The 22,083-nt window shown below is 37.9% G+C and overlaps 1 protein-coding gene across 3 annotated transcripts; it reads right to left on the reverse strand.

Moving 5' to 3' along the window:
• Window positions 1-822: 822 nt before the first annotated feature.
• LOC108301369 (influenza virus NS1A binding protein) lies at window positions 823-21,490 on the reverse strand. Of its 3 annotated transcripts, none has more exons than XM_017524522.2 (15): window positions 21,101-21,490; window positions 15,456-15,683; window positions 13,711-13,839; window positions 13,330-13,499; window positions 13,122-13,197; window positions 11,860-12,033; window positions 11,427-11,552; window positions 9,945-10,052; window positions 5,844-5,973; window positions 5,381-5,605; window positions 4,856-4,977; window positions 4,635-4,761; window positions 4,425-4,556; window positions 4,134-4,307; window positions 823-2,691 (listed from the first exon to the last, which is right to left on the reverse strand). In XM_017524522.2, exons 3-15 carry the CDS (start codon window positions 13,819-13,821, stop codon window positions 2,438-2,440), a joined length of 1,929 nt encoding a protein of 642 aa, XP_017380011.1. In that variant the 5' UTR covers window positions 13,822-13,839; window positions 15,456-15,683; window positions 21,101-21,490; the 3' UTR covers window positions 823-2,437. The 3 variants fall into 3 exon arrangements, with proteins under 3 accessions (XP_017380011.1, XP_037593007.1, XP_037593008.1); XM_037737079.1 differs by lacking the exon at window positions 21,101-21,490 and adding an exon at window positions 20,308-20,394; XM_037737080.1 differs by lacking the exon at window positions 15,456-15,683 and having other exon boundaries at window positions 21,101-21,484.
• Between the last annotated feature and the right edge of the window lie 593 nt (window positions 21,491-22,083).

Consider the following 22,083-nt stretch of genomic DNA (forward strand, 5'->3'; position numbering starts at 1 on the left):
GTTAAAGGCATTACACACAGATCCTGCGTAATGACTGAGCTTTGCTTTGTTCAATCCCCAATAAGGTGTGGAGCTATTAATAGTAAAGTTCAGTATTTTATTGGCCAAGATTATTGGTGCCTGTAGGTTGAAGAACCCATGACATTCACATGTTCCTGTTTATAAATTCTGCTTGTTGTTCAAAGTGTCATTAATACTTTTGAAAACCTTCCAGTTTTATTATGAAGGATATCTGCAATTCATACCAATTGTTTTTTAACCTAGAGACACTTATTTAACTTAATGAAACTGCAGCTCAGCCTTACCAAAGATTTAAGGATTCATGTATCAGTGTTTTTCTTTCTCCCTTATACCTAATTAACCTTGTATCTTATGTCTCATTTGCTGACTCTTCAGATCTTTTTTTGGAACAAAAGGCAGGCTGCATGCAAATTACGACAGCAACTGAGTTTTCCATGGATCATATTCACCCTTTCTGAAGGCAACTTGCAGTTACAGAAATGTCCTATTGGGGCTCCTCCTTTGCCTACTTCAATTTTAAGAATTCTGAGGTCAGGAGAGGTAATAAGTTACACAAGTATGTACCTTGTAGATATGGATCAACAGTAACAAATGGCCATCGAGCTCCCCCGCCCCCACTTTATGGAAACTTCTCATGTTCATGAAGACTGGCTGTAACAGCTTCTTAAAACAACATACTTTATGGCCACCAAACTACCTCTTTGGCACCCAAGGTAATGCAGGAAAACTTTGACCCAAAGTATTCCCGTATATTATTTGCAGTAAGCATGTCATTTATGAAATGAGAGGTGATCTCAAGGATTTCAGTGCTGAATCCTCAACTAAAATTTTATTTCCTTGTGCTGAATAGAACACACACAGATCCATATTAAAAACAGTCATCATATTAGGCAAATTCAAATCTGTCAATGTAGTTTTAGTCCAGAACCAAACCAGTCATAGTAATTACAGAGTTACCAAGCAAACTAATTTCTTTTCCTGGTGGTTCTTTGTGTAACAGATAAGAGAAATAAAGTAGCAGAGTATCAGTGAACATTTGGAGAAGATACTTAATTATATCCTTCCTAACCCAAGTTAGCCACTGAATAGTCATCTCATCCCACATGGCCCATTAGGTTCCGGTGTGCTTCATCTTCTGTGGGAAAAAAACCTCACATAATTCCTTATTTCAGATGTATGATGCCAAGTGAGTTATTGCCCACAAATTTCTTAAGCTCATTGCTGGAAAAAACATTTCTCAAAACTTTTAGTAATGAATGTGTGCACAAGCAGCAATTGGATATTAATCCCATGGTGAAGGATTTCCTACAAAGTACCCTTACTGTGTTTGTTTGCATCAGCAGCAAGCATTAGGACACGCTATTTTGGCACCATAAGTTAGGTGTGTAGCACTACATATTAGACACAAAATCATCCCAACCAATATTTATCCATATGAACAGATAAACTGAACAAAAACATAGTTCTGATAAAGCCTGCATTCACAACCTAATGTAGTTTAAAGGAATTTTTTTCACAATTGAGGGATGCTATTTAGGTTGTTTTGTTAATAATAAAAACAGGAATTATATAGAAGATAAAACACCATTTTTTTACTGCTATATAAAACATACCCTCAATAAGTCAAAATATTTAAAACCAGTGTTTCAAAAACCAAAAATCACAGCCATGTTACTGTTCAGCAACTCCATTCAAATAAACGTTAGTACTGCATTCTCGAAGGAAGAAAACTGCAGCCGAGGCAAAAGCTCTGAAGTTTGCACTCTGGGAGTTTAAAAGACAGACCGTACTCTGCAAACTTTAAGACTGCCACTCTGCTTCAGTAACTCCAGCCTGCCAAATTTTACTTCAATAGGTAAAGCACTCTGCTGAGAATATAAAAAGTTATAAAAGGCAATCATAAAAGATTAAATATTGGTAGGCATGTCAGCTTCCTTTTAATAAAAACAAAAATAGTCAATGTCATCTATTTAAATAAGTATCTTTCGTTATAGAGTGTTCCAGTTATTGAAAAAGGGCCCTTAAAAAACCCAACTGTCTACATCTTTAAGCCCTACCCCTTACCCCATAATACACATTTGAGGGAAGGGTCATTTAATGTGCAAATTAGCAAAACGAATATGGAGGAGAGGGGACTTCTTGAAATGATGTGCCCAATCAATTCTTGGTTTATTCTTTTCCAAAAAGTAAAATAACCAAAGTCTTAAAAATACACAAAACAGACCCTTCATCTTTGCATTCCTTTCCAAATAAACACAAAAAGTATGTACAGCATGTTTAATAATATGCAATATGCAAAAGCTTTGTGTTGCTGTTAGCAACATCTATACCCACCCACCCTCCTTATTCACAAATGTACCTCTACTAAACACAATTACATCACTAAGCCTGTTAGTTTGAGAGGGTCTTAAATTTGTTAAAACTGGAAAATCTTTGTATAGGGGCTCCATTCATTTGACTCAAGGTTATAGACTTCCACCGTATTCAGAAATTCATTGCCATCGAATCCTCCCACTGCATAAATGGTGTTCCCTACAGTTGCAATCCCAGCATTGCTCCTAGGTGAAGTCATATTTGCCATCATCTTCCATTCATTTCTAGTTGGATCATACATTTCCACACAACTGATGGCATGAGAACCATCAAAGCCACCACATACAAACAGTTTGCCTAAAAGAGAAATGAGATGGGGTAAATCCAGAGACTAAAGTGTAATATGGTAAAACTCCCCTAAATCCATCTTTTGCTTAAAAATCGGTGTTTTTTTAAAAATAGAAATGCCTATTCAGTCAAAAAGAACTTATTAAATGCCTATTAATATGGCAAATACTCTCTAAGAGCTGGGAATCAAATCAATAAAAAACCATTCCCAAATGGAACTTAGGCAACTTAAAAGGGGGAGGGAGAGTAAACACTAACAGCATCTAAATTAAATATAATTTTCACAACAGCTCTGTGGTTGTTACTGTTATTTCAGAGAAGAAGAAAAGAAGCAGAAGCTGGACAATTACCTACAGATGCAGCTCCTAAGTAACAAACCAGAATAGTACTGTGCACTGAACTTTGTATCAGCCCAATGTACAGAATTAAGACTCAAAAGAGATTATAGGAAAGCAGAAAAATATTTTAGAGCTTTCCAACTGTATAAAATGATTTGGGGGTCAGGTGCAGTGGCTCATGCCTAAAATCCCAATACTATGGGAGCCCAAGGTGGGAGGATCGCTTGAGCCCTGGGATTTGTGACCAGCCTGGGCAACACAGTGAGACCATGTCTCATTAAAAAAATAAAATGATTGTGGTATAGAAATTTCTTCTGGAAATGGAGTTATGAGTACTTTCAAATAGATAAAATGTTAGCAATAAATATTCTGCAGCTTAGAAAAAAATTATTACTGATTTGCAAATTCATTATTTTTTCATTTGACTATCACTTAACCAACTTGCATTCCATGTATCTGTAAAGCACACTGACAAGGCTCCGGGCCAGTAGGCTAACTGCTAGTGTATCTACACTTAAGCTTTCACCAATTGAGCCATAAGCCTACTAAGATCCAGCCTGGTGCCAAAAACAATGCTAACTTTTAAATTATGATTATATAATTAGACATTAAATAAAAGTCAATAAAATGGATGTGGAAAGAAAGCTGTGTCTACATTTAAAAAGTTTAATGCTTTTGGAAACTTGTTAAAATAGTCTAAAGGTTGTTATTTCCAATTAGGGTATGGGGTAGAAAATTGGAAAAGATTAGGGATTTCCATTTACTTTGTTTTGCAGATCAGATTCTTGAAATTCTGGCTCTAAAGAAGGGGAAACTCAAAATCCAAGATGATGCATTATGGATATGGTTTATGGAAGAAAATGACTTAGAAATTCCCTCAATGCACCCATCAAAAGAATGGTGAATTAATTTATATATATCAAGTATTAGAAGTCTTTGATTAGAAAATATATTTCTAAAGGACAAATCACCTCAATCTTCATTGCATCAAAACAGATGACGGATTCTGAATTCTTAACTATACAACTATAGTTATCATTGACCTTTCCTGTCAGAATTTTAGAACAGTCTTGCCACTATCTGTTCTTCACCTCTCCAAATACCAACACTCACCATTAAGAACAGCCACTCCAGCTCCTCGCCTAGCCACATTCATGGGCGCCATTAAAGTCCAGGTGTTATTTTCAGGATTGTAACGTTCTACTGTGTTCAGACAATTCCAAGATTCTGCACCTCCGATTATGTACAAATAACCACCAAGCTCACAGACTGCAGACTGGTGTCTCCCTACAAAAAAAAGTCAAGATTATTGCTACATCTCCCAGACTTTAACTGTGTAGTATACATACTGTTAATTTGAAGATCTTTAAAAAAATAAACTTTAAGGAAAAAAAATCAACTTACGAATGTTAAGAGGAGCACAGCTTGTCCACAACTTTGTTACAGGATCAAATACATCACAGTTTTTCAGTCCTTTTTGACCATATGGATCAGAGCCACCAACGATGTATAATTTTCCATTCAGAGCACACACTCCTATGTAAGTATAAAATAAAGTTACATATTGATAATTATCACATTAGAATACTGGATATCTCAGGAGAAAATTATTACCTGCATTACAACGGTTAGTTCTCAATTCTGGAACACGAATCCAGTCATCTACGTTAGAATCATACATCTCTCCACAACTCAGGTCATCTGAGTGGCCATTTGATCCACCTACCACATACAGTTGGCCCTATGCCAAAAGGGAGAGATGAGAATTTCTGACATCCTAAAGTTATGGGAAAAAAGCTAAAATAGGGGTTGCTCCTGCAAAAGAATGGGCTTACCATGAGTACAGCCATTTGAAATCGGGCTCTTGGTGTTCTCATGGGAGCAAGAAAGGACCAATGATCTGTATGCGGATCATAGCATTCGACTGTTCGAAGACATTCCTCTCTGTTATAGCCACCTGGTAAAAAATAAAACCATGAAGATTTATGTTTAAAATATTAAACTGGACCAGGGTTTCTAGTACTGTAAGTTTAAGAAATCTGCACAATGAGAAAAAGTATTAAAACTTTTTAAGGATGCCTTAGTTGATCTTTTAAGTGCTTGTAATAGCTAAAAAACAGCATTATCAGTGTATAAATTGCTTAGTCTTGGCTTGAAAATTAGAAAATCAGCCATATCATAATTTTTAAAAAAATTGAAGGTTAGGCATATTCAATACTATTGTTATTTCTCTTAGTGGATTGATGTAAAAGATGGCATATTAAACCCTCCCTTTGCAAGTTTGTATGTCATAAAAATGCCCATCTACATGCTTAGCCAGTTGAATGCTTCTGTTACATCACTCATACTTCTGTTCTTACCTGCAGCTATGAGTTTGCCATTCATCTCTGCTGTTCCCAGCCCAGATCGTGCGTAGTGCATAGGAGACATGGGTTTTTCTATTAGCTCATCTTGTTGCATCTCAAAGCTTAAACTCTTACTTAGTTTTGGAGTACTTGTTGGTGAGCTCTGTGGGCTGTTTCTCCCGTGAAGAAAAATGACACAGAATATACCATCCAGCACAGCCAGGCACAAGTAAGTGTTATCTGTAAGCACAAGAGTTCCATGTTTAAGATGTAATTATTACTTTTGCTTGGTGTATATGATCCTGAATTGGACTCCATATTCTCCATATTCAGACTGGAACAGCCTGCTATCGTTTTCCAAATTTAGTTGCTTCCAAGTTTTTTCCTCGAGTAGTCAATTTAAAAGGTGTTCAACTGGCAACACTCATTCTTAAAAATAGATAAGCTGAAAACAGTCTGGCAAGTGTAATATACTTACTTGAAGTCTTTTCCGAAGCAACGATTTTCCACTCATGCTTAGGGCTTTGTACTGTAGCATTTGGAGAAGGGAGACATCCAGTTGAACTGCTACTTATCTGCTTATGGACATTCTCACGTGGTGCCTTTTTCTGCAAAATCAAAAGGTAGCTACAGAAACCTAGCCAAAGACCACATCTGATGTACCTTTGTTCCTGAGCTATTCCACAACACTGAGTATCCTTCACCTATATATGAATAGCACACTAACTTTAATTCAAGCCAACACTTTGAAAATGACACAAATTACTGGCATACTTCCATCTCCACTTAATGATGAGACAACTACACCTACACAATTAGCCTAGGTAAGAAAAAGCTCAGTTTAAACCATTTGAGAAACATGTTGCAAATCAAGACCTCAAGAGAAGAAAGAAAAAAAAGCCTGTAATTGATATAAGCTCACAGATTTTTATATTAAGTGTAGGATCTTCTAAAAGAATGCTTTAAATTTAAAATAGAATGAATTAACAGAGAATACATTTAACCCACGGTCTTCATGAAATTGTCAAACCTAACTAAATTACGTGTACAGGTATCCTTCATACAATGTCAGCAAAACGTAAGCAGACAAATTCATCCAGTTTCTCTGAAAGTACTTTACAGGAAAAGAGTGGCAATTACAAGAAACACTTAAAGAATATTTCTTCAGGGTTACCTTATAGGTATTATAGAATGGTTTTCTAGACAAAATTACATCAAAACACAATAGTAATCAGAAATGAAACATTACTAAAAAACAACCAAATATTCACAAAAGTAGAATATACAGGAACACTAAAGGGGGAGAAATGAACAAAGCTGCCAATTTCAAAATGATTATAAGAGAACTACATACGTGTTCTCATGTACGAGTTTTCCTTGATGGCTTCCAATGACTTTAGCTCTTGCCACTTCCAAAGGATATGATTAAACGGAATTGGAAGATTAAAGACTACTCTGAGAGGAACTGCCAAATGAACAGGAAGCACCCTTCAGCACCTGGCCCAGTGTGCTAATCCCACTTGGTCAAGATGGTCAGACCACATGGATAGGTAAGATTTCTAATGGAAATTTCTGTTGCTAGTGGAAGCACAAAGCCATATAACAATAGAGAAAAAGATTTTGGTAGCTACTTGGAGCAATTAAGAAAACTATCAAAAGTTAGGCCTGAGCCATTCAACTAGTGTGGTTACAACATACATAGGCCATTTTGAGAAAAGGCAGGAATGTATCATTATCAGTGGTTATCATTAAATTCCACTTAGATGTTTATTATGTATCTAGGTATTACTAGGTACTTTATTTACATCATCTCTTTTAGTCCAGTGAGGGTTATATTATCTACCCATTTTATAGATAAAAATATGGAAACTCAAGAAGATATGCATTGCCCAAGGCAATACAGCTAAAATAAAGATTAGGAGTTATAAAACCCACCCTTTTTATACTATGACAAACTGTCATAGTATAAAACAGATTTACATTATGACAGACTGTTTTCCAGTTTTTCACCATTACTAAAGTTGTGAATGCATCTGTTCATATCACTTTTATACTATGAATATTAAGAGTAAAAAATAAGGTTAGAGTTATCTAACCTTATTATTCTTAATTACAAGGTACATAAAACCCCATCCCAATCTATGGGAAGAAGGGGTCCAGATATCACAAATGGATGATGTTTACATTGAGGCTGTATTGGGGTAAGAAAACTGTTCTATATACAAACTATAAGAGGAAATGACTGTGAAAGATAAAGTCCCTATAGCAATGAAGATAACAGGCCTAATATAGAAATGCTGTTTAAATCCTTTATATGTAAAGGATACATCCCTAAACCTTATTTTACATGACCTCCCAGAGGATCTGACGTGTCCGGTTTAGTCCTCCTTCAAACTTTCTTTTCCTACCTTAGGTAGCTTTTACAACACGATTAGATTCTTATTGTCCTCTAACTTTTCTATTGCTTCTTCTCAACCTTTTTTCTATTCCTGAAGTCTAACGTGTCTCTCTCATCCTTTTCACTTCATGCTCTCTATTCATGGCACTACATTCTAATAAGTCACACATGTCAGAATCCCACTCATTCTCAAATTCTTCCTTTTCCCTAATCTCCCTAAACAATCACTAAGGCCTGCTAAGACAACCTTTCTAAATACAGATGTCTATTTATAGACGTAAATAGAAAATCCATCCTTTCTCCTTCATACTACTAGATTAAGCCTTCATTTTTTAAAAATCTTAACTACTACTGGCAATAGTCTATAAACTGGGCTCACAGACTTTTATTGATCTTCTGTGCCTGGTTATAAAAATAGGAAGGGTCCCAGGTAACAATTTTAGAAATTAAAAATCCAAAAATCAATTGGGATATCCCAGTCCAGAGATGGCTACCTAATAGACTGTTCCCCAGTTTTTCACTATTACTAAAGTTGCGAATGCACAACTTCCATATCACTGTAGTCTTACCTAAGGCTTCCCACTGCCTATAGGACAAAGTATAAGCCCCAATCAAGGAGCATTTAACTACTTTCCCAGTTTTATGACCCACAATTCCAAGAGTATCATTCTTGCACAGATACTCTTTGGTTCTATCTAACATCTCTCCCTTTATCTGCTATGCAGACTCCTCTAAATCCTAAGACTGCTCAAAAGTTACCTCTTGTGTGAAATATCCCTGGCATCTCTCCTGTCTCATTATGTCCTCCCCTTTAGGCCTTTTGTAGCTACCTCTCATAAGGCTTATCTTTTGGCCCACACTTAGAAGGTCCTACAAGCAGAAACTGTTTTGTGTTGCCATACTGAACATTATGGTCTACCACTTATTTGGCACTCAACTTCTGCATGTTGAAAAGGTACTTTTAAAATGTTAACTCAAAATGTTTAGAGTTAAGGGGAAAAATATCCTCAATATTCAAAATCTACAGACATAAGTTCTCAACTAATTCACATTCCAAAACTCTTAGAAAATAAAGATATTCAGCTACTATTGCCACAGGACACCAGAGAGAGCTAACACCTGATAATGTAACCATGTAGGCTACTACTGAATCTACCACTTACCCTCTGACTTTTAAAGGAAAGCATTCCTTAGTCTGGGTAGAGTTGACTACTTAATAGCTTGTCCCTCACAAACATAATGTTGAACTAAAGGTCAGATAAAAAGAATACCTACTATATGACCATTTATATAAATTTTTCAAGCATAGCCAAAGTAATGTAATGTGTCAGAAGGTAAGATAATGGTTTCCTTTGGGAGCACTATAGGGAAAAGGTTGGGAAAAGGCCGAAGAAAGTCTGCCAGGATGTTAGAAACTTTCTCTTCTTGACTTGGGTAGTGTCTACACTGATAGGTTCACTATGTGGCAGTTATGACTTGTGTACTTTTCTGTATTTGTCCATAAACTGAAAACATTTATACCTGAGAAGTTTTCTATTAATTGTTGGTAATGTGTCTGAATAGTTATGTGTTTACTCACAGGGGAAAAATGAAATTGGATTTTATAAAAGGCAAAGTAACTCAATCAGCACAGTGGAACTCTACTATATTTTAATTCATTTTGCTTAAGAAACATCTAGATCAGGTTGTAACATATGGTCAACCACTTTTAAATTTATTACATTGTATAGTTAATCTTAACTATACCATTTGTAATTTCCAGTAAGACAGTTCAGTAGTTAACATCCAAAAAATTTCTTTCATAGCCATCAACAATTTAAGTCCCCCTGCCCCTTTAAAAAAAAAACAAAAAACTGAGTTTATCAGTCATACCTGCCACAAACAACTACTTTTCATAATCTTCCCAAATAATTTCTAAAATTGTTTCATCTTATCGGCCTTTACTATTTGTAATTCCTGCTTTATGAGAAAAAAAGTTTCAATAGGGTTTCCTAATTTGTTAATATCTTTTCATGTGGGAAAAATACTAACTCTAAGATATGCTTGTTTTCTCCCGAAAATTTTTTTGTCCAGTTATACCAATGAAATTGGTCCACTTTCCTTTATTAAAGGAAAATTTATGCTATAAAATTCTCTAGTCAAATTTTAACCTGAGGTTACCTCAGACTGTGCAATGTGTACCTGCACAAACTGAATGTGGTCATCATCACTGCCAAACACCTCAGCCTGTCCATCTAGTAGGTTCCCATCAAGCAGCTTGTGATCAGCTGAGTAGTACAAGGTTTGAACCTGCAAAACAGCAACAGAACACCCATGTGGCTACGGTCACCATGGCTACTCCACTAGTATGCAGATCACACAAACGCCTCAAGGTAACCTCCAGTGTGCTTCTTGAGCTTCTTGACATATTACTCTGGCAGGATCCGGAGGTAAAGAAAAATACATGTCATGGTAGTAAAAATTTTAAAAAAACAAAAACAAAAAACCAAAATCAAATACAAAATCTTCCAGTACTGGCTGAAGAGTCGTTGGCTTGATTGGCTTGAAAGAAATCTTCATTTTTTTCATAGCTTCTATTATATAACAGTAAGAAAAAAAGCACTAATACAGTATATACTCTTAAAGAATATACATATTTACAATAAAACACTGAATATAGTTTACACCTTTGCAGATAAGTGGTCTGGTTTGCATAAACATATTTCCTTCCTGTAAGCAATGTCAAGAAAAACAAAGAAACAAATGCAAAAATTCAAGCAAGCTGTAGAATTATCTTCCTTGACAGATGCCAATATATAGCTAATGCATCTGACTTTCAAGTGGGAATCATAGAATTTAAAGATAATCTGTTAGCCCTTTTAGAACATAACGATGACATATTTCTACAGGCCTAACAGATTTGATAAGACCTCATAAAGGAACTCTGAAAAGGTTTAAGTGGAGAGAGAAACTCAAGGTTACTCCACTGCTCCACCTGCGTGATTTCAATTCCCACTGTTTCTCCATCAATTTTGTTTATCTTATGTATTATTTTTTTTAAAGTAGCCCAAGTTAAGTGACTGACTATATGTATGCACAACACGATTGAAAAACACACAGCTTTAAAGACAAGAATCCTGTAAAGGAGTAAACACCATTAAATCATCATCGTTCTCTGCCCACAGCGGATTTTTCTTAGGAGAACTGGGGCAGGACTGCTGCTTCTTTACGTGTCAATACACTTGAGGTTTCTTCTTGTTTCTTCAGTCTTGGGTATCCTAGTTTTGTTAATAAACCTATGGGGAGATAAATCAATGGGGAGGAACAACCATTAGAAGCTTTTACCTACTTGTCAAATTTAAAGCAAAAACCTGTGAAGAAAAATTAAGAATCTACAGAAAATTTCAGTACCACTTCCCATTTCTAAAGCAAATTACATGCTACTTTAAAGAAAGTTAACAGCACATAATAAGCAAAGAAATAAAAAAAGAAAAGCAGAAGACCAAACTGAACAGTTCATTCAGCTCACCTGGACACCCCCCCTGTTTCTCAGCTTAGGGGTACCTATAGCAAAATTTAAATTCTTTAGGGTCATGGTTATAAAATAAAAGTGAAAGGGAATCCTTCATGTTATAGCAAAATAATTTTTAAAAATGGTTGAATCCCATTTACTTTAAAACTAACCTCTTCCATCAGCTCTTCCAGACTGTCTCCATTCTCCCAGATGCTACGCTGCACCCAGTTGATTACCTTTGTATACAATTTGCCATTGCTGGGCAAGCAAACATTATCTTCAAGCATTACCTCCAACTAGAATTGGGAAAGACAATGACACATGGATCAGTGTTAGGCTTCTAGTTCTCCCCTTAATTCTCCATTTCATGATAAAGTTGTCGTAGATGCACAATTCATTCCATACATTTACTCTAATTTGTAAGGAACCAGTAATCAAAAACAAAGAAAGTAAACAAACTGGTAGATAGAAACCCATTACACTGCTAAATAACAATATAATTTCAGTGTATTATTTCATAATCATTACTCACTTGATGAAACATAGACAAAGATTCCATGCCTGGAATCAGATAGTATACATCTGTTTATAGACTTTACTCACCTTTAACCTTGGAAGCTTAAGAAATTCCTCTTCTCCTGAAATTTGTAACAAATGCTCCTGAATATAAGCATCAACCTTATTCAACAAACGGGAGTCTCCCATACAACTTGCAAAATTTCGGTAAGAGATGCAGCTGGTAACATCCATTCTAGATAGTAAATAATCACCACAAACCTTGGAAAAGAAATATATGAGTGCCAACACTTACATATTTTTTATTCAACAAATATATAATGTTCAATGTGTAAGCACTACGTGAAGATACAAAGATAAATCAAAAACTACTGTCTTAACAGATGTAATAGTGGTATTAACATGTATACAAATGACAAACATCAAATTATGCCATACAGACATGTAAGTTTTAGTTTAAGGAGAGATGCAACAAATTGAAATGCTATGTAGGTTCACATAAGTATTTTCAAGTAGAATAATTTGATAAGGCTTCATGAGAGGCAATATCTGCACTGAGCTCTACAGGAGAGATGATGTTGAATGCAGACAGAAGTAGAGAAGATGCTGCAAACAATTTAATTTGGTTGGAGAAAAGGTAACTAGGAAATAGTTTTGGAAAAACAGCAGCTATATTAGGGAGAATCTAGAATACTAAATTCACGGATAGGTGCTATAAATTAAGGAAGGATTTCTGAGCAAAGGAGTGGCATTAGAAGAAGGGCTAGCAAATCAAACTTTTTCTTGAAGGGCCAGGTAATAAAAGCACTTTAAGCTTGTAGGCCATACTGTTTGTCACAACTGCTCAATTCTGTCACTGTAGCTGGAAAGTAGCCATAGACCATATGTAAATGAACACACATGGCTGCGTTCCAAAAAAACTTTATGAAAATAGGCAGCTGGCCTGCGGTCCTTAAGTTTACTGACCTCCATGCATTAGAGTATTAAATGCCTTTTTTCCAGTGAATAGAAGGAATACTTTTAGAGAGCAAAAGAAGCTTAGAAAACAGAATTCAGGACATAAGTTATGTGATTAACTCTTAAGAAAAACATTAATTTTAATTCATGCTATCAGAGGCTGAACAAGAGAAGACTGCTAGGAGAGTTAAGACTTTAGCCCAAATTATCTGAGAAGTGTGATCCTGCTACATTATTATAGCCAAACAGTTAAAATAACATTGACTCCTCTAAGGGAAAAAAGGGACATTATCAAGTCCTTGAGACTAACAAGATGTTTTATGACAAATTCAGCATCCCGATATCACAAAATTAGACTCTGTAAGTGATTTTATTTACTTCTGATACTCTACCTGCTTTACCCGATCCATCTTCAGCTTTTTTGCTGCAGAATAAACATCCTTTACCAATTCCTTATCTGCTTTCAACCTATTAAAAAAAAAAAGTTACTTATGATAACAAAGCCATAAAACACAGATACTTAATTTAAATGTATGTAGCATGACTTGAAATTTCCTGAAGATATTCCTTAATTATATGGTTTACTTTAAAAGTACTTACTGAGCAGTGTAGGCATAATTCAGCAAGACTTCAACAGCTTCTGGATTGAGATCATCAAATTTCACATGAGAAATTCCATGAGGATCGCTATCACTATTAAAGATTTCAAATAAATAGGGACTGCAGCAAGCTAGCACTGCTCTGTGTGCTAACATTTCATGGCCACAGACCTGAAATTTTGAAGAATCATAATTAGAAGTATTGTGGATTATGTACTTCTCTAGCTAATTACTACACTGGATTCCTTTATCTTACATTTCTTAGTAGTCTTTTAAAAAATCATTTCATTAAATGCCTATGAAAAAGAAAATAAGCAAATCTAACAACTTATAGCTTTTAGTAATAACAAATTCTATAAATTTTGAATTAAGTTGTAAATACCTGAAGTCGAACATCACAGAACTGGCCACTCTTCCTCAGGGCATTTAATTTGGCAACAGAAGACTCAATAAAATTTTCATCCTCAAACATCAAATATCCATTGGGAATCATTTTTCCTTATAAATTTGTCTAAATGACAGAAAGAAAGCTGAGTTATTTTACTTGCAAATGATGGTTTTAAAAATATAATGCTAAAGAGTAATACAGCCTCTTTATTCTCAAATTCCATCCTATAAACAACATATAAAAATTTCATCACGCAAAAACTTAACTGAAACAATGTGATTAACTCTTAATTAGTGCTATCAGAGGCTGACAAAAACACCCTACCAGAGAAGATTGCTGAAATAGTAAGACTTTAGCCCAAATTTTCTGTCTTTAGCCCAACACCCATGCTAAATGTCCAAGTCTGTGTTCCCCAATACTTTGGTCATAAGACTTTTAAAGGATTCAAACAGTAGCAGGTATGTCAACAATTTGTCCAGGTTCCCATGTCTATTAAGCAAATTCATTCAAGGGAAGGAAATGAAACTCCATCCTGCCCAAACCCGTGTAACAAGTAACCTAAAAGCCTAAAAGGGTGAAACAGAAAATTTGAGTACATATAGGTTTCCTTGGATTTGGGCTCCTGTCATTCCTTATAGTTTTCAAAATTATATATAATCAAGATTTATATGTAGAAGATTGCCTAGTTTCTTCCTTCCTTGCCTAAAACACAAACTTTAAAAGTCTGATTAGTCTTTTCATGGTATCCTCAAAATGATTTTTATAAATGTTTTGAAGTATACATAGTGATTAATAAAAGATGAATTTATATTCTGTTCCCTTTCGTTCATATATTCTAAATCATTTATCAGATTATATAAATGGAAACTTAAATTTTTTTTTGTATTTAACCATTATTTATAAACAACTGACTAATGACTACACAAAATGCATAATTAAAAAAACAGTAATAGGCCGGGCACGGTCTCACACCTGTAATACCAGCACTTTGGGAGGCTGAGACAAGTGGATCATTTGAGGTCAGGAGTTTGAGACCAGCCTGGCCAATATGGTGAAACCCTCTCTCTACTAAAAATGCAAATTTTTAGCCAGGTGAGATGGCAGGCACCTATAATCCCAGCTCCTCACAGGGGTTGAGGCAGGAGAATCACTTGAACCGGGGGGCAAAGGTTTCAGTGAGCCAAGATGGTGTCACCACACTCCAGCCTGGGCAATAGAGTGACTCCATCTCAAAAGCTAAACTAAACTAAAATACAGTAATAGGGAGTCCAAGGCAAGAAGATTGTCTTGGGCCCAGGAGTTTGAGACCAGTCTGGGAAACAGAGTGAAATCCTGTCTCTACAAAAAATTTAAAAATTAGCCAGTCGTGGTGGTGGCGCACACCTGTAGTCCCAGTTACTAGGTAGGCTGAGGCAGGAGAATCACTTGAGCCCAGGAGTTCCAGGCTGCAATAAGCTATGATCCCACCACTGTACTCCAGCCTGGGCAACACAGTGAGCCCCCATCTCTTTAAAAAAAAAAGGCAATAGGAGGTAACTGATTTACTTAAAGTAAAAGAAAAATATGAAAATGTTTTTTATACTAAAATGATTACTAACTTCTCTGCCTTTTTAAATCATATGTAAATGATTACTGACTTCTCTGCCTTTAAAAAAGTATGAAAGGTTTACTGTACTCAACATCTTCTTCAGAAAAACAATGTGTCTTAATACTGGACTAAGCAGAGAACATTCACTTACCTACTCTGTTGGTGGCAAATGGATTTCTGGGAACTCTTAAATAGTCCAAGGACAAAGGAGTGTTAAAAGGCGTACTTCGTCAGGGTATGAAGACAGGCGGTTGAAGTAAGGCAGACGTGTCTTAAGCTCTAATGGTGATTCCAAAAACTATCAGGCTTGAAAATGATGTAATCAAGTCCTTAAAAGCTATAGACATGAATTTCTTCTGTGACAATGGTGCATCATAATCTATAACAATGATAAATTTAAGTTAGGTAGTCAGAATGATCAAAGACTGTTATTGATCCAGGTAGAGCAGACCATGTAAAAAGTCCTGATCTTCAAGAAATTTGAGATAAATGGCAAAAATATTCCCATTACATAAAAAAAGAACACAAATTCAATTACACATAAACATTTTTCATTTAACCTGCAACAACCCAAGTGATCTTAAAAAAAAAAAAGGTCCTTTCCCCAGGGGCAGGGGCTAATGGCGTATGTTTATGAGAGGTATTAAAAAAAGCACAGGAATTACAGAACAAATGTCAATACTGGTAACTGTTAACTCTGATATTCTTTGCAACTAATTTCCAACTAATATGCAAACATATGATATGTTTTGAGCCAGCAAGCAACCTTGGGCATTATTCTATTATACTATGCCACAAACTGTTCCTCAAAACGAACTCTGCACTTCCCAGACTGCTAACTTTGTTCTTCTCTCTACCTGGAAAGCCCTTAACCCAACCTCTGCCAGAGGAACTCTTCCAGCCACACAGAGCCTCTGCCAAATGCTCCCAGTTGGGAAAAGCAGTTTCTCCTCATCCTCCACATGTAGAACCCTTTCTGAGAGGTATTTATGATCTTCCAGCTGATCTACATCATGCTGTATTTAGATGTACTTGTTTATACTCCTTCACTCACAGGCAAAGCTTCAGTCTTGTTCATCTTTTGTATCCATCCCATCTCCTCTCTACCAGGACTAGCCTAAAAACTTGAACATAAAGATGAGTAATTTGTTGGAATAAACTAAACAGAAGGGAAAATACTGATGCCTATACTTCGTATGATCATTTTTCTCATATACAGGAATACATTACCAATGGAATAATTCTGGTTCAAACCTAATCTTCAAGGTAATCAGTCCTCCTACCTATTCTACCTCCCTCATTTTCACGTCATCAATTCCTCATGTCAAATTCGGATGGTACTTATTTTTTCATTACCTGAACTGCTACTACACCACTGTTAAGTCTAGAAACGAGAACAAAGTAATAACTTACCTGAAATATGTGCAAATATATTTATTTTTATGGATATCTTAAGATCATCTTCCTTATACATCTATAAAACAATTCTAAATCTAACAATTACGTCAAAGTGAATAATCACTTACCACAGGACTCCACTGCAGGCTGGACCAGTTCTAATTCAACAAACGTACTATGTTTAGTTCAACATGTGTCCTAACACGTTTCTCTATTAACAGGTTTCATTTCAAGGAAACTCAAGAATGCCAGTTCAGGTTGGGATTGTTGTGAATGCTTACCCCTCTATCAAAACTGTATCACAGTTAGGTAATATTGATTTCCTCTGCTCTACCTTTTATCTAGGTTAATTTGGCTTTTCTCTAAGAAACTAGTTCTAATAAATGTTTTCCAAATATACACAATTCTTTGTATACAGAGAGAACACACTATCCCAAAGAAACCTTATAACATTTTCAGCCAAGGCCTGTAGCTCAAACTAAGAAAATCTTCATATATATGATACATACTGGCACAGTCAACTCACAGGCATAGCTGGCAACTCCTAACTTCAGTTTCATAAACTGCTCTTAAAAATAAGACTTAAGAGGAAGGAGCCCCCATGCAAATTGTTATATTAAAATGCAACCTCTGAAAAGCCAAAAACATAATGTGGAGATTTTGTACTATTTTAAACTTTGACCAGTTTTATTCATTTTTTTACTTATAAACTTGCCTTGATCTAACCAAAAATAACAATGGTATCCATTTATTATATTTGATAAATTGAATGTTCTACCTAAAACTTATTTTGGAAAAAAATGGTTAAAATCACTGCAGTTCTTGGAGAAAACACTGGAGAATTTTTGGAGCAATTTGCATCAGACAAATTTGTACAATATTATTAGGGGTTTTGCAATAAAATGAATCCTATTACATTTAGTACTTGATTTTTAATTTTTTAACTCTATTCCATGACAGATTATTAGTATTTGATTTTTAGTTCTGCAAGGTCATAATATGCACCTCATCTCTTTAATATCTACTGATCAGAGTACAAAGCTACTTGATTTTAAAAAGCCAACCCAAATCCGGATGACATATTTAAGTTAATGTAAACTTATTTTATTCAATTATTGTCCTCATAACTATATTCCTACTTCCCGCCCACCTCAAGTTTGGAGGGGATCAGATCAATCCCTGACTATAAAACCATGTTTTTGAAAGTTCGCATTTACTTTAAGTGAGCTAGGGCAAATGAAGAGTTTTAAACTACTCCCCAAATTGATGGGAGATCTTATTTGGTCTATAAAACTTAAGTACAGTAACTAGTGGAATTTAAAAAATGGGGAAATTTTTTTCTATGAATATCCAAACCGAAAGTCCAAACATCCCAGAGTCATACAAGAGTATAAAACATAGAATTGTTTGGTATTTAAAATACACTTTCAACTAAATCTACACCTAGGTCACTATTCATACACTTTTAAAATTAAAACTGGGGTCAAATACAACATATTCAGATAAATTCAGCATACTTTAGTTCCTTACGATAGCCAGTGCAAGAGATACTAATGACTCATAAATGAGTAATTAAACTTCTTTAATAACACCCAGAAGTTCACAGCTTAAGTGAAATACAATTCGACAGGTCTTATCAAAGAGTTATTAAAAAGGTAGTCACAATATGGCCTCTCCTAAAATTTTTCTCTGGCCTTCGGTAAGTGCAACATAAAACAAAAGGCAATCTTTTGAGGGCAGTCAACTCCCACCAAATAGCCATCAACTGCATTTTTAAAGGAAAGACTTAACTAAACATATGGTAGGCACAAACTGAAATGGAAAGCTCATATCATAACACAATAGAGTTAACTCAATTCCCTAGCCTTGAACACTTCACAGTCCAGTCACAAAGATAAAAGAAGCTGTGAAAATAGCTTGAACAAAAGGGAAAAAAGGTATGTCAGCAAATATATTCCAGAAACTGCAGCTATTTCGGTTTCAGTAGATTGTAAATTTGCAGGATGCATATAATAGTGGGCAAGGAAGTAAGAGAGCCTAATTCTAAGGTTTAAACAGTGCTAAGCATGGACAGCAGATGAAGGATTAAACAAGGAAGCATAGGGCATCCTAGCAGAAAAGTAGGGGGTGGTCTAGGGGAATGAGTAAAGCATGGAAACAGGGCAGTTAGTAAAGATTCTGTACACCCATGCTCCTTTAAAGCAGTGAAGATGTAAGATACTTTATCTTAGATATGTGGCATCCTTATTAAAATCAATTATCAAAATTAAGAAAATAATTCCAAAAAGCATAACAGGAAGTCGTTTATAGTTTGCTACATGGAGAAGGGAAGGAAGGATTTGGTTTGAGATGTTCTAATGCTGAGGTACCTGCATGTTAATAAGAAAAGTATAATAATGATCTAAGCCTAGGTTCAGAAACATTTATAAGGTTTACAACTTGTAGTTTACAAGGATGTATTTTCTGTTGTTTTAACAAAAACCCAGAAATCACTCTTACTCATAATACTTCAATTTGCACACACTCTAGCACATGACATGGTGGGAAGACACCCAACTTCCTACTTGCAGGATTTGACTATACAATCATACTGCTAAAAAGTGGATGAAATGACTTACTTAGAGTTACTTCATCTTAGTATCAGTTATTAAGATACTTCCCTAACAGGAAAACATTTAAATTTAAAAATGTATTTGCGAATTCACATTTAATGACCATCTAACAAATCCTTCAATCAAGAAAAACAAAATCCTACCTTCCAAAATCAAATAGCTAAGAAGACACTAATTTAAAACTAAGACTAAAACCTGAAATGCTTTGTCCTGGGGGGAAAAGTTAGAAAATCAACTACAAATTAAGAAAATGGCTATAGAAATTTGTATCTATTAGTTAAGTAGAGATTTCATATATGAAAATACAGAGGAAAACCATTCCAGGGCTCCCGTTGGTCAGTGGCTCAAGTTGAGTTTACCTCTGGCTACCAAATTATAGACCTGATAAACAGCTTGCCAGCTGGCATTAAATGATACTAGTCTCAATCCAATTCTAAAGTCCACGTTTACCTCACATCCAGACTAACTACTCCTTCAGAATCTTTAAGACAGAAGTTTCAGCAGGCTTTAGCTTAAAAGTAGTCAGTATTTTGTTATCCCTAAATCAACCACTGGTGCTAGAATTATTAAAAGAAAGCACAGCATGTGGCTGTCTAGTCCATGCTGCACTTATTCATCTGTTAAGAGTGGTACTAGGCTTCCAGAGTTGTCATTTATTAGTAAACAGATCACAACTCACAAATCAACGAATAGCTGGACGCCAAGGTGTTCTAACACTCCATCACTGCAACAGACTCAAGAAACAAAAATGCGCCCTTTTGGCCATCTGATTTCTCCTTGAAATGTCAGCTGTCTCAAACCAATAGATATGTCCACTGCGTATTGCGGGGCGGGGGGAGGGGGGCGGTAAATGCAGTTCTCAAGTAGTGGTTCAAGTCTCCCTAGGTTCAACCCTTCGCCTGATGCCTTTCTATCATCAAGAGCTTATAATGAGATACACTTTACAAAAAGGGTGGAGGGACGGAAAAAGAGCAAATCTTGCCACTGACTTACTTCATTAAAAAGAAAAGGCGTCTCAGGCCTTCTTTCTCGCGCGGCCAGGTCGGCGCCCACTCCGAAGGCTGCGAGGCGAGGCCCCCAGCGCCCGCACGCCCCCGCCCGCGATTGGCCAGCCCCGCAGTCACTCAGCACCGACACGTCAGGGCAGCCGCTCCCTCCCTCCTCCCGCCCCCTTCTCCCCGCGCTTGGCAAGAAAAGCGGGCAACGTGGAGCGGGAACAAAGGACCCCGCGGCCCACGGCGATCGGGGACTCCGTGCCACCCTACTCCAGGCCCAGGGCAGGCTGCCCGCCCACACGCACCGGGTCCCAGGATCTCTTACAGAAGAGAATCCCACACCCCAGGCAAACCCCATGGCTAGGCGTCCGTTCTTGACAGCAAGAACCCGGAGTCCCGCGCCCTCCTTCTGGCGGGTCATCCCTGCCCCGCAGGGCCCTAACCCAGGCCCCCTAAAGCCCTTCGAGCAAAAAAAAAATTTCGTTCCTCCCAGCCTGCCTCCCCCGCGCCAGTGTAGAAAAGGGGCTCGAGCCTCCGCGCGCTCCGAGGCGCCCGCCCTGGGCCGCCAACGCGACTTGGCAACCATGGCAGCGGGGGAGCGCGGGCCCAGTGCGGCGCGGGCTTCAGGTCCCAGAGGGCGACGGCGGCGGCCGTTTGGGGGTTCCTCCCCTGACGAGGACACCGCTTCCGCGCCTCCCACCCTCTTCTCATCCGCCGGCGCCATCCCCTCACCTCGGATTCCGGCCGCGCCCTCTCCCTCAACCGCCGTTCCTAGAACCAGAGCGTATTACCTGGTTCATCTCTGAAGAGATGGAAACATTCATCTCTAGAGCTTCGACGGGAAGCAGGAGGAAGCCGGCAGGAATAGGCCCACAGAAAGCGCCAGGAGACGGCGGAAGAGGGGAGCGGTCAAGTAGAAGGACGAGGGGCCAGTCCGTGGAGACTGCGGTGGGGGGGTAAGCACCACCGAGAACTCGCAGGAACTCGCTCGCTCACCGACACAGCCGCGCCGAAGCAGCTGGCGGAGAAACTGCGCCCAGCAGCTCTGAGCAACCGACCTCCACGCGCGACCGGGAGACACTGCCTCCGCCGCCGCCGACTGCTCGCGCCGCACCCCCTCGCACGTCACCACGTGCGCCGCCGCCGCCAACGCCTCCCGGCCTGCTTCCGGCTCGAAGCCGTCTGCGAATCACAGGCGAGCCCCATAAAGATCCTGCTCTCGGCCCCGCCCCCGTCCGCGGCCCCGCCCACATCCCGCTCTGCCCTCCTCCCTCGTTGGCTCGGGTTCCTTCCTTCTCGGTGCAACTAGGTCAGCGCAAGGTGATCCTGGGGAGATAGGCGGCGCTCGGGGGGCGTCCTCGTTCGTTTTCGCGCCTTTGTCCCTCCCTCCGTTCTTAGCCCCGCACCCTCACTTCGCCCAGTGCGCTGCCTGTCCCGGAACTGGTTCCCTCCAGCCGCCCTCACCTGTTCTGACTTCCCCGTGAGGCACAATAGCCTGAGAGATCAGATGTGGGAGATTAGATTGCTCGGCGTCAGACCTACTTCTAAGCAACCGCTCTAGACTGAAGCTGCTCGCCGTGGACATTAGGATCTAGTTGGGCATCGTCAGCCCTTATATTTGAAATGGAGGAGGAGGCAGCTTGTGCAGGGAGGAGGCGTGGGGAGAGTGAGGAAGAAGAGAGGCACTCTGAGAAGTCTAACAACTAACCGTTTTGCCTGATGTGGGTGAGAAGATTGAGTGACTGGGGAAAAAAAACAACTGGAGAAGTCAGAG

The sequence above is a fragment of the Cebus imitator genome, unplaced genomic scaffold (assembly GCF_001604975.1).
Source record: "Cebus imitator isolate Cc_AM_T3 unplaced genomic scaffold, Cebus_imitator-1.0 Scaffold33, whole genome shotgun sequence".
NCBI lineage: Eukaryota > Metazoa > Chordata > Mammalia > Primates > Cebidae > Cebus > Cebus imitator.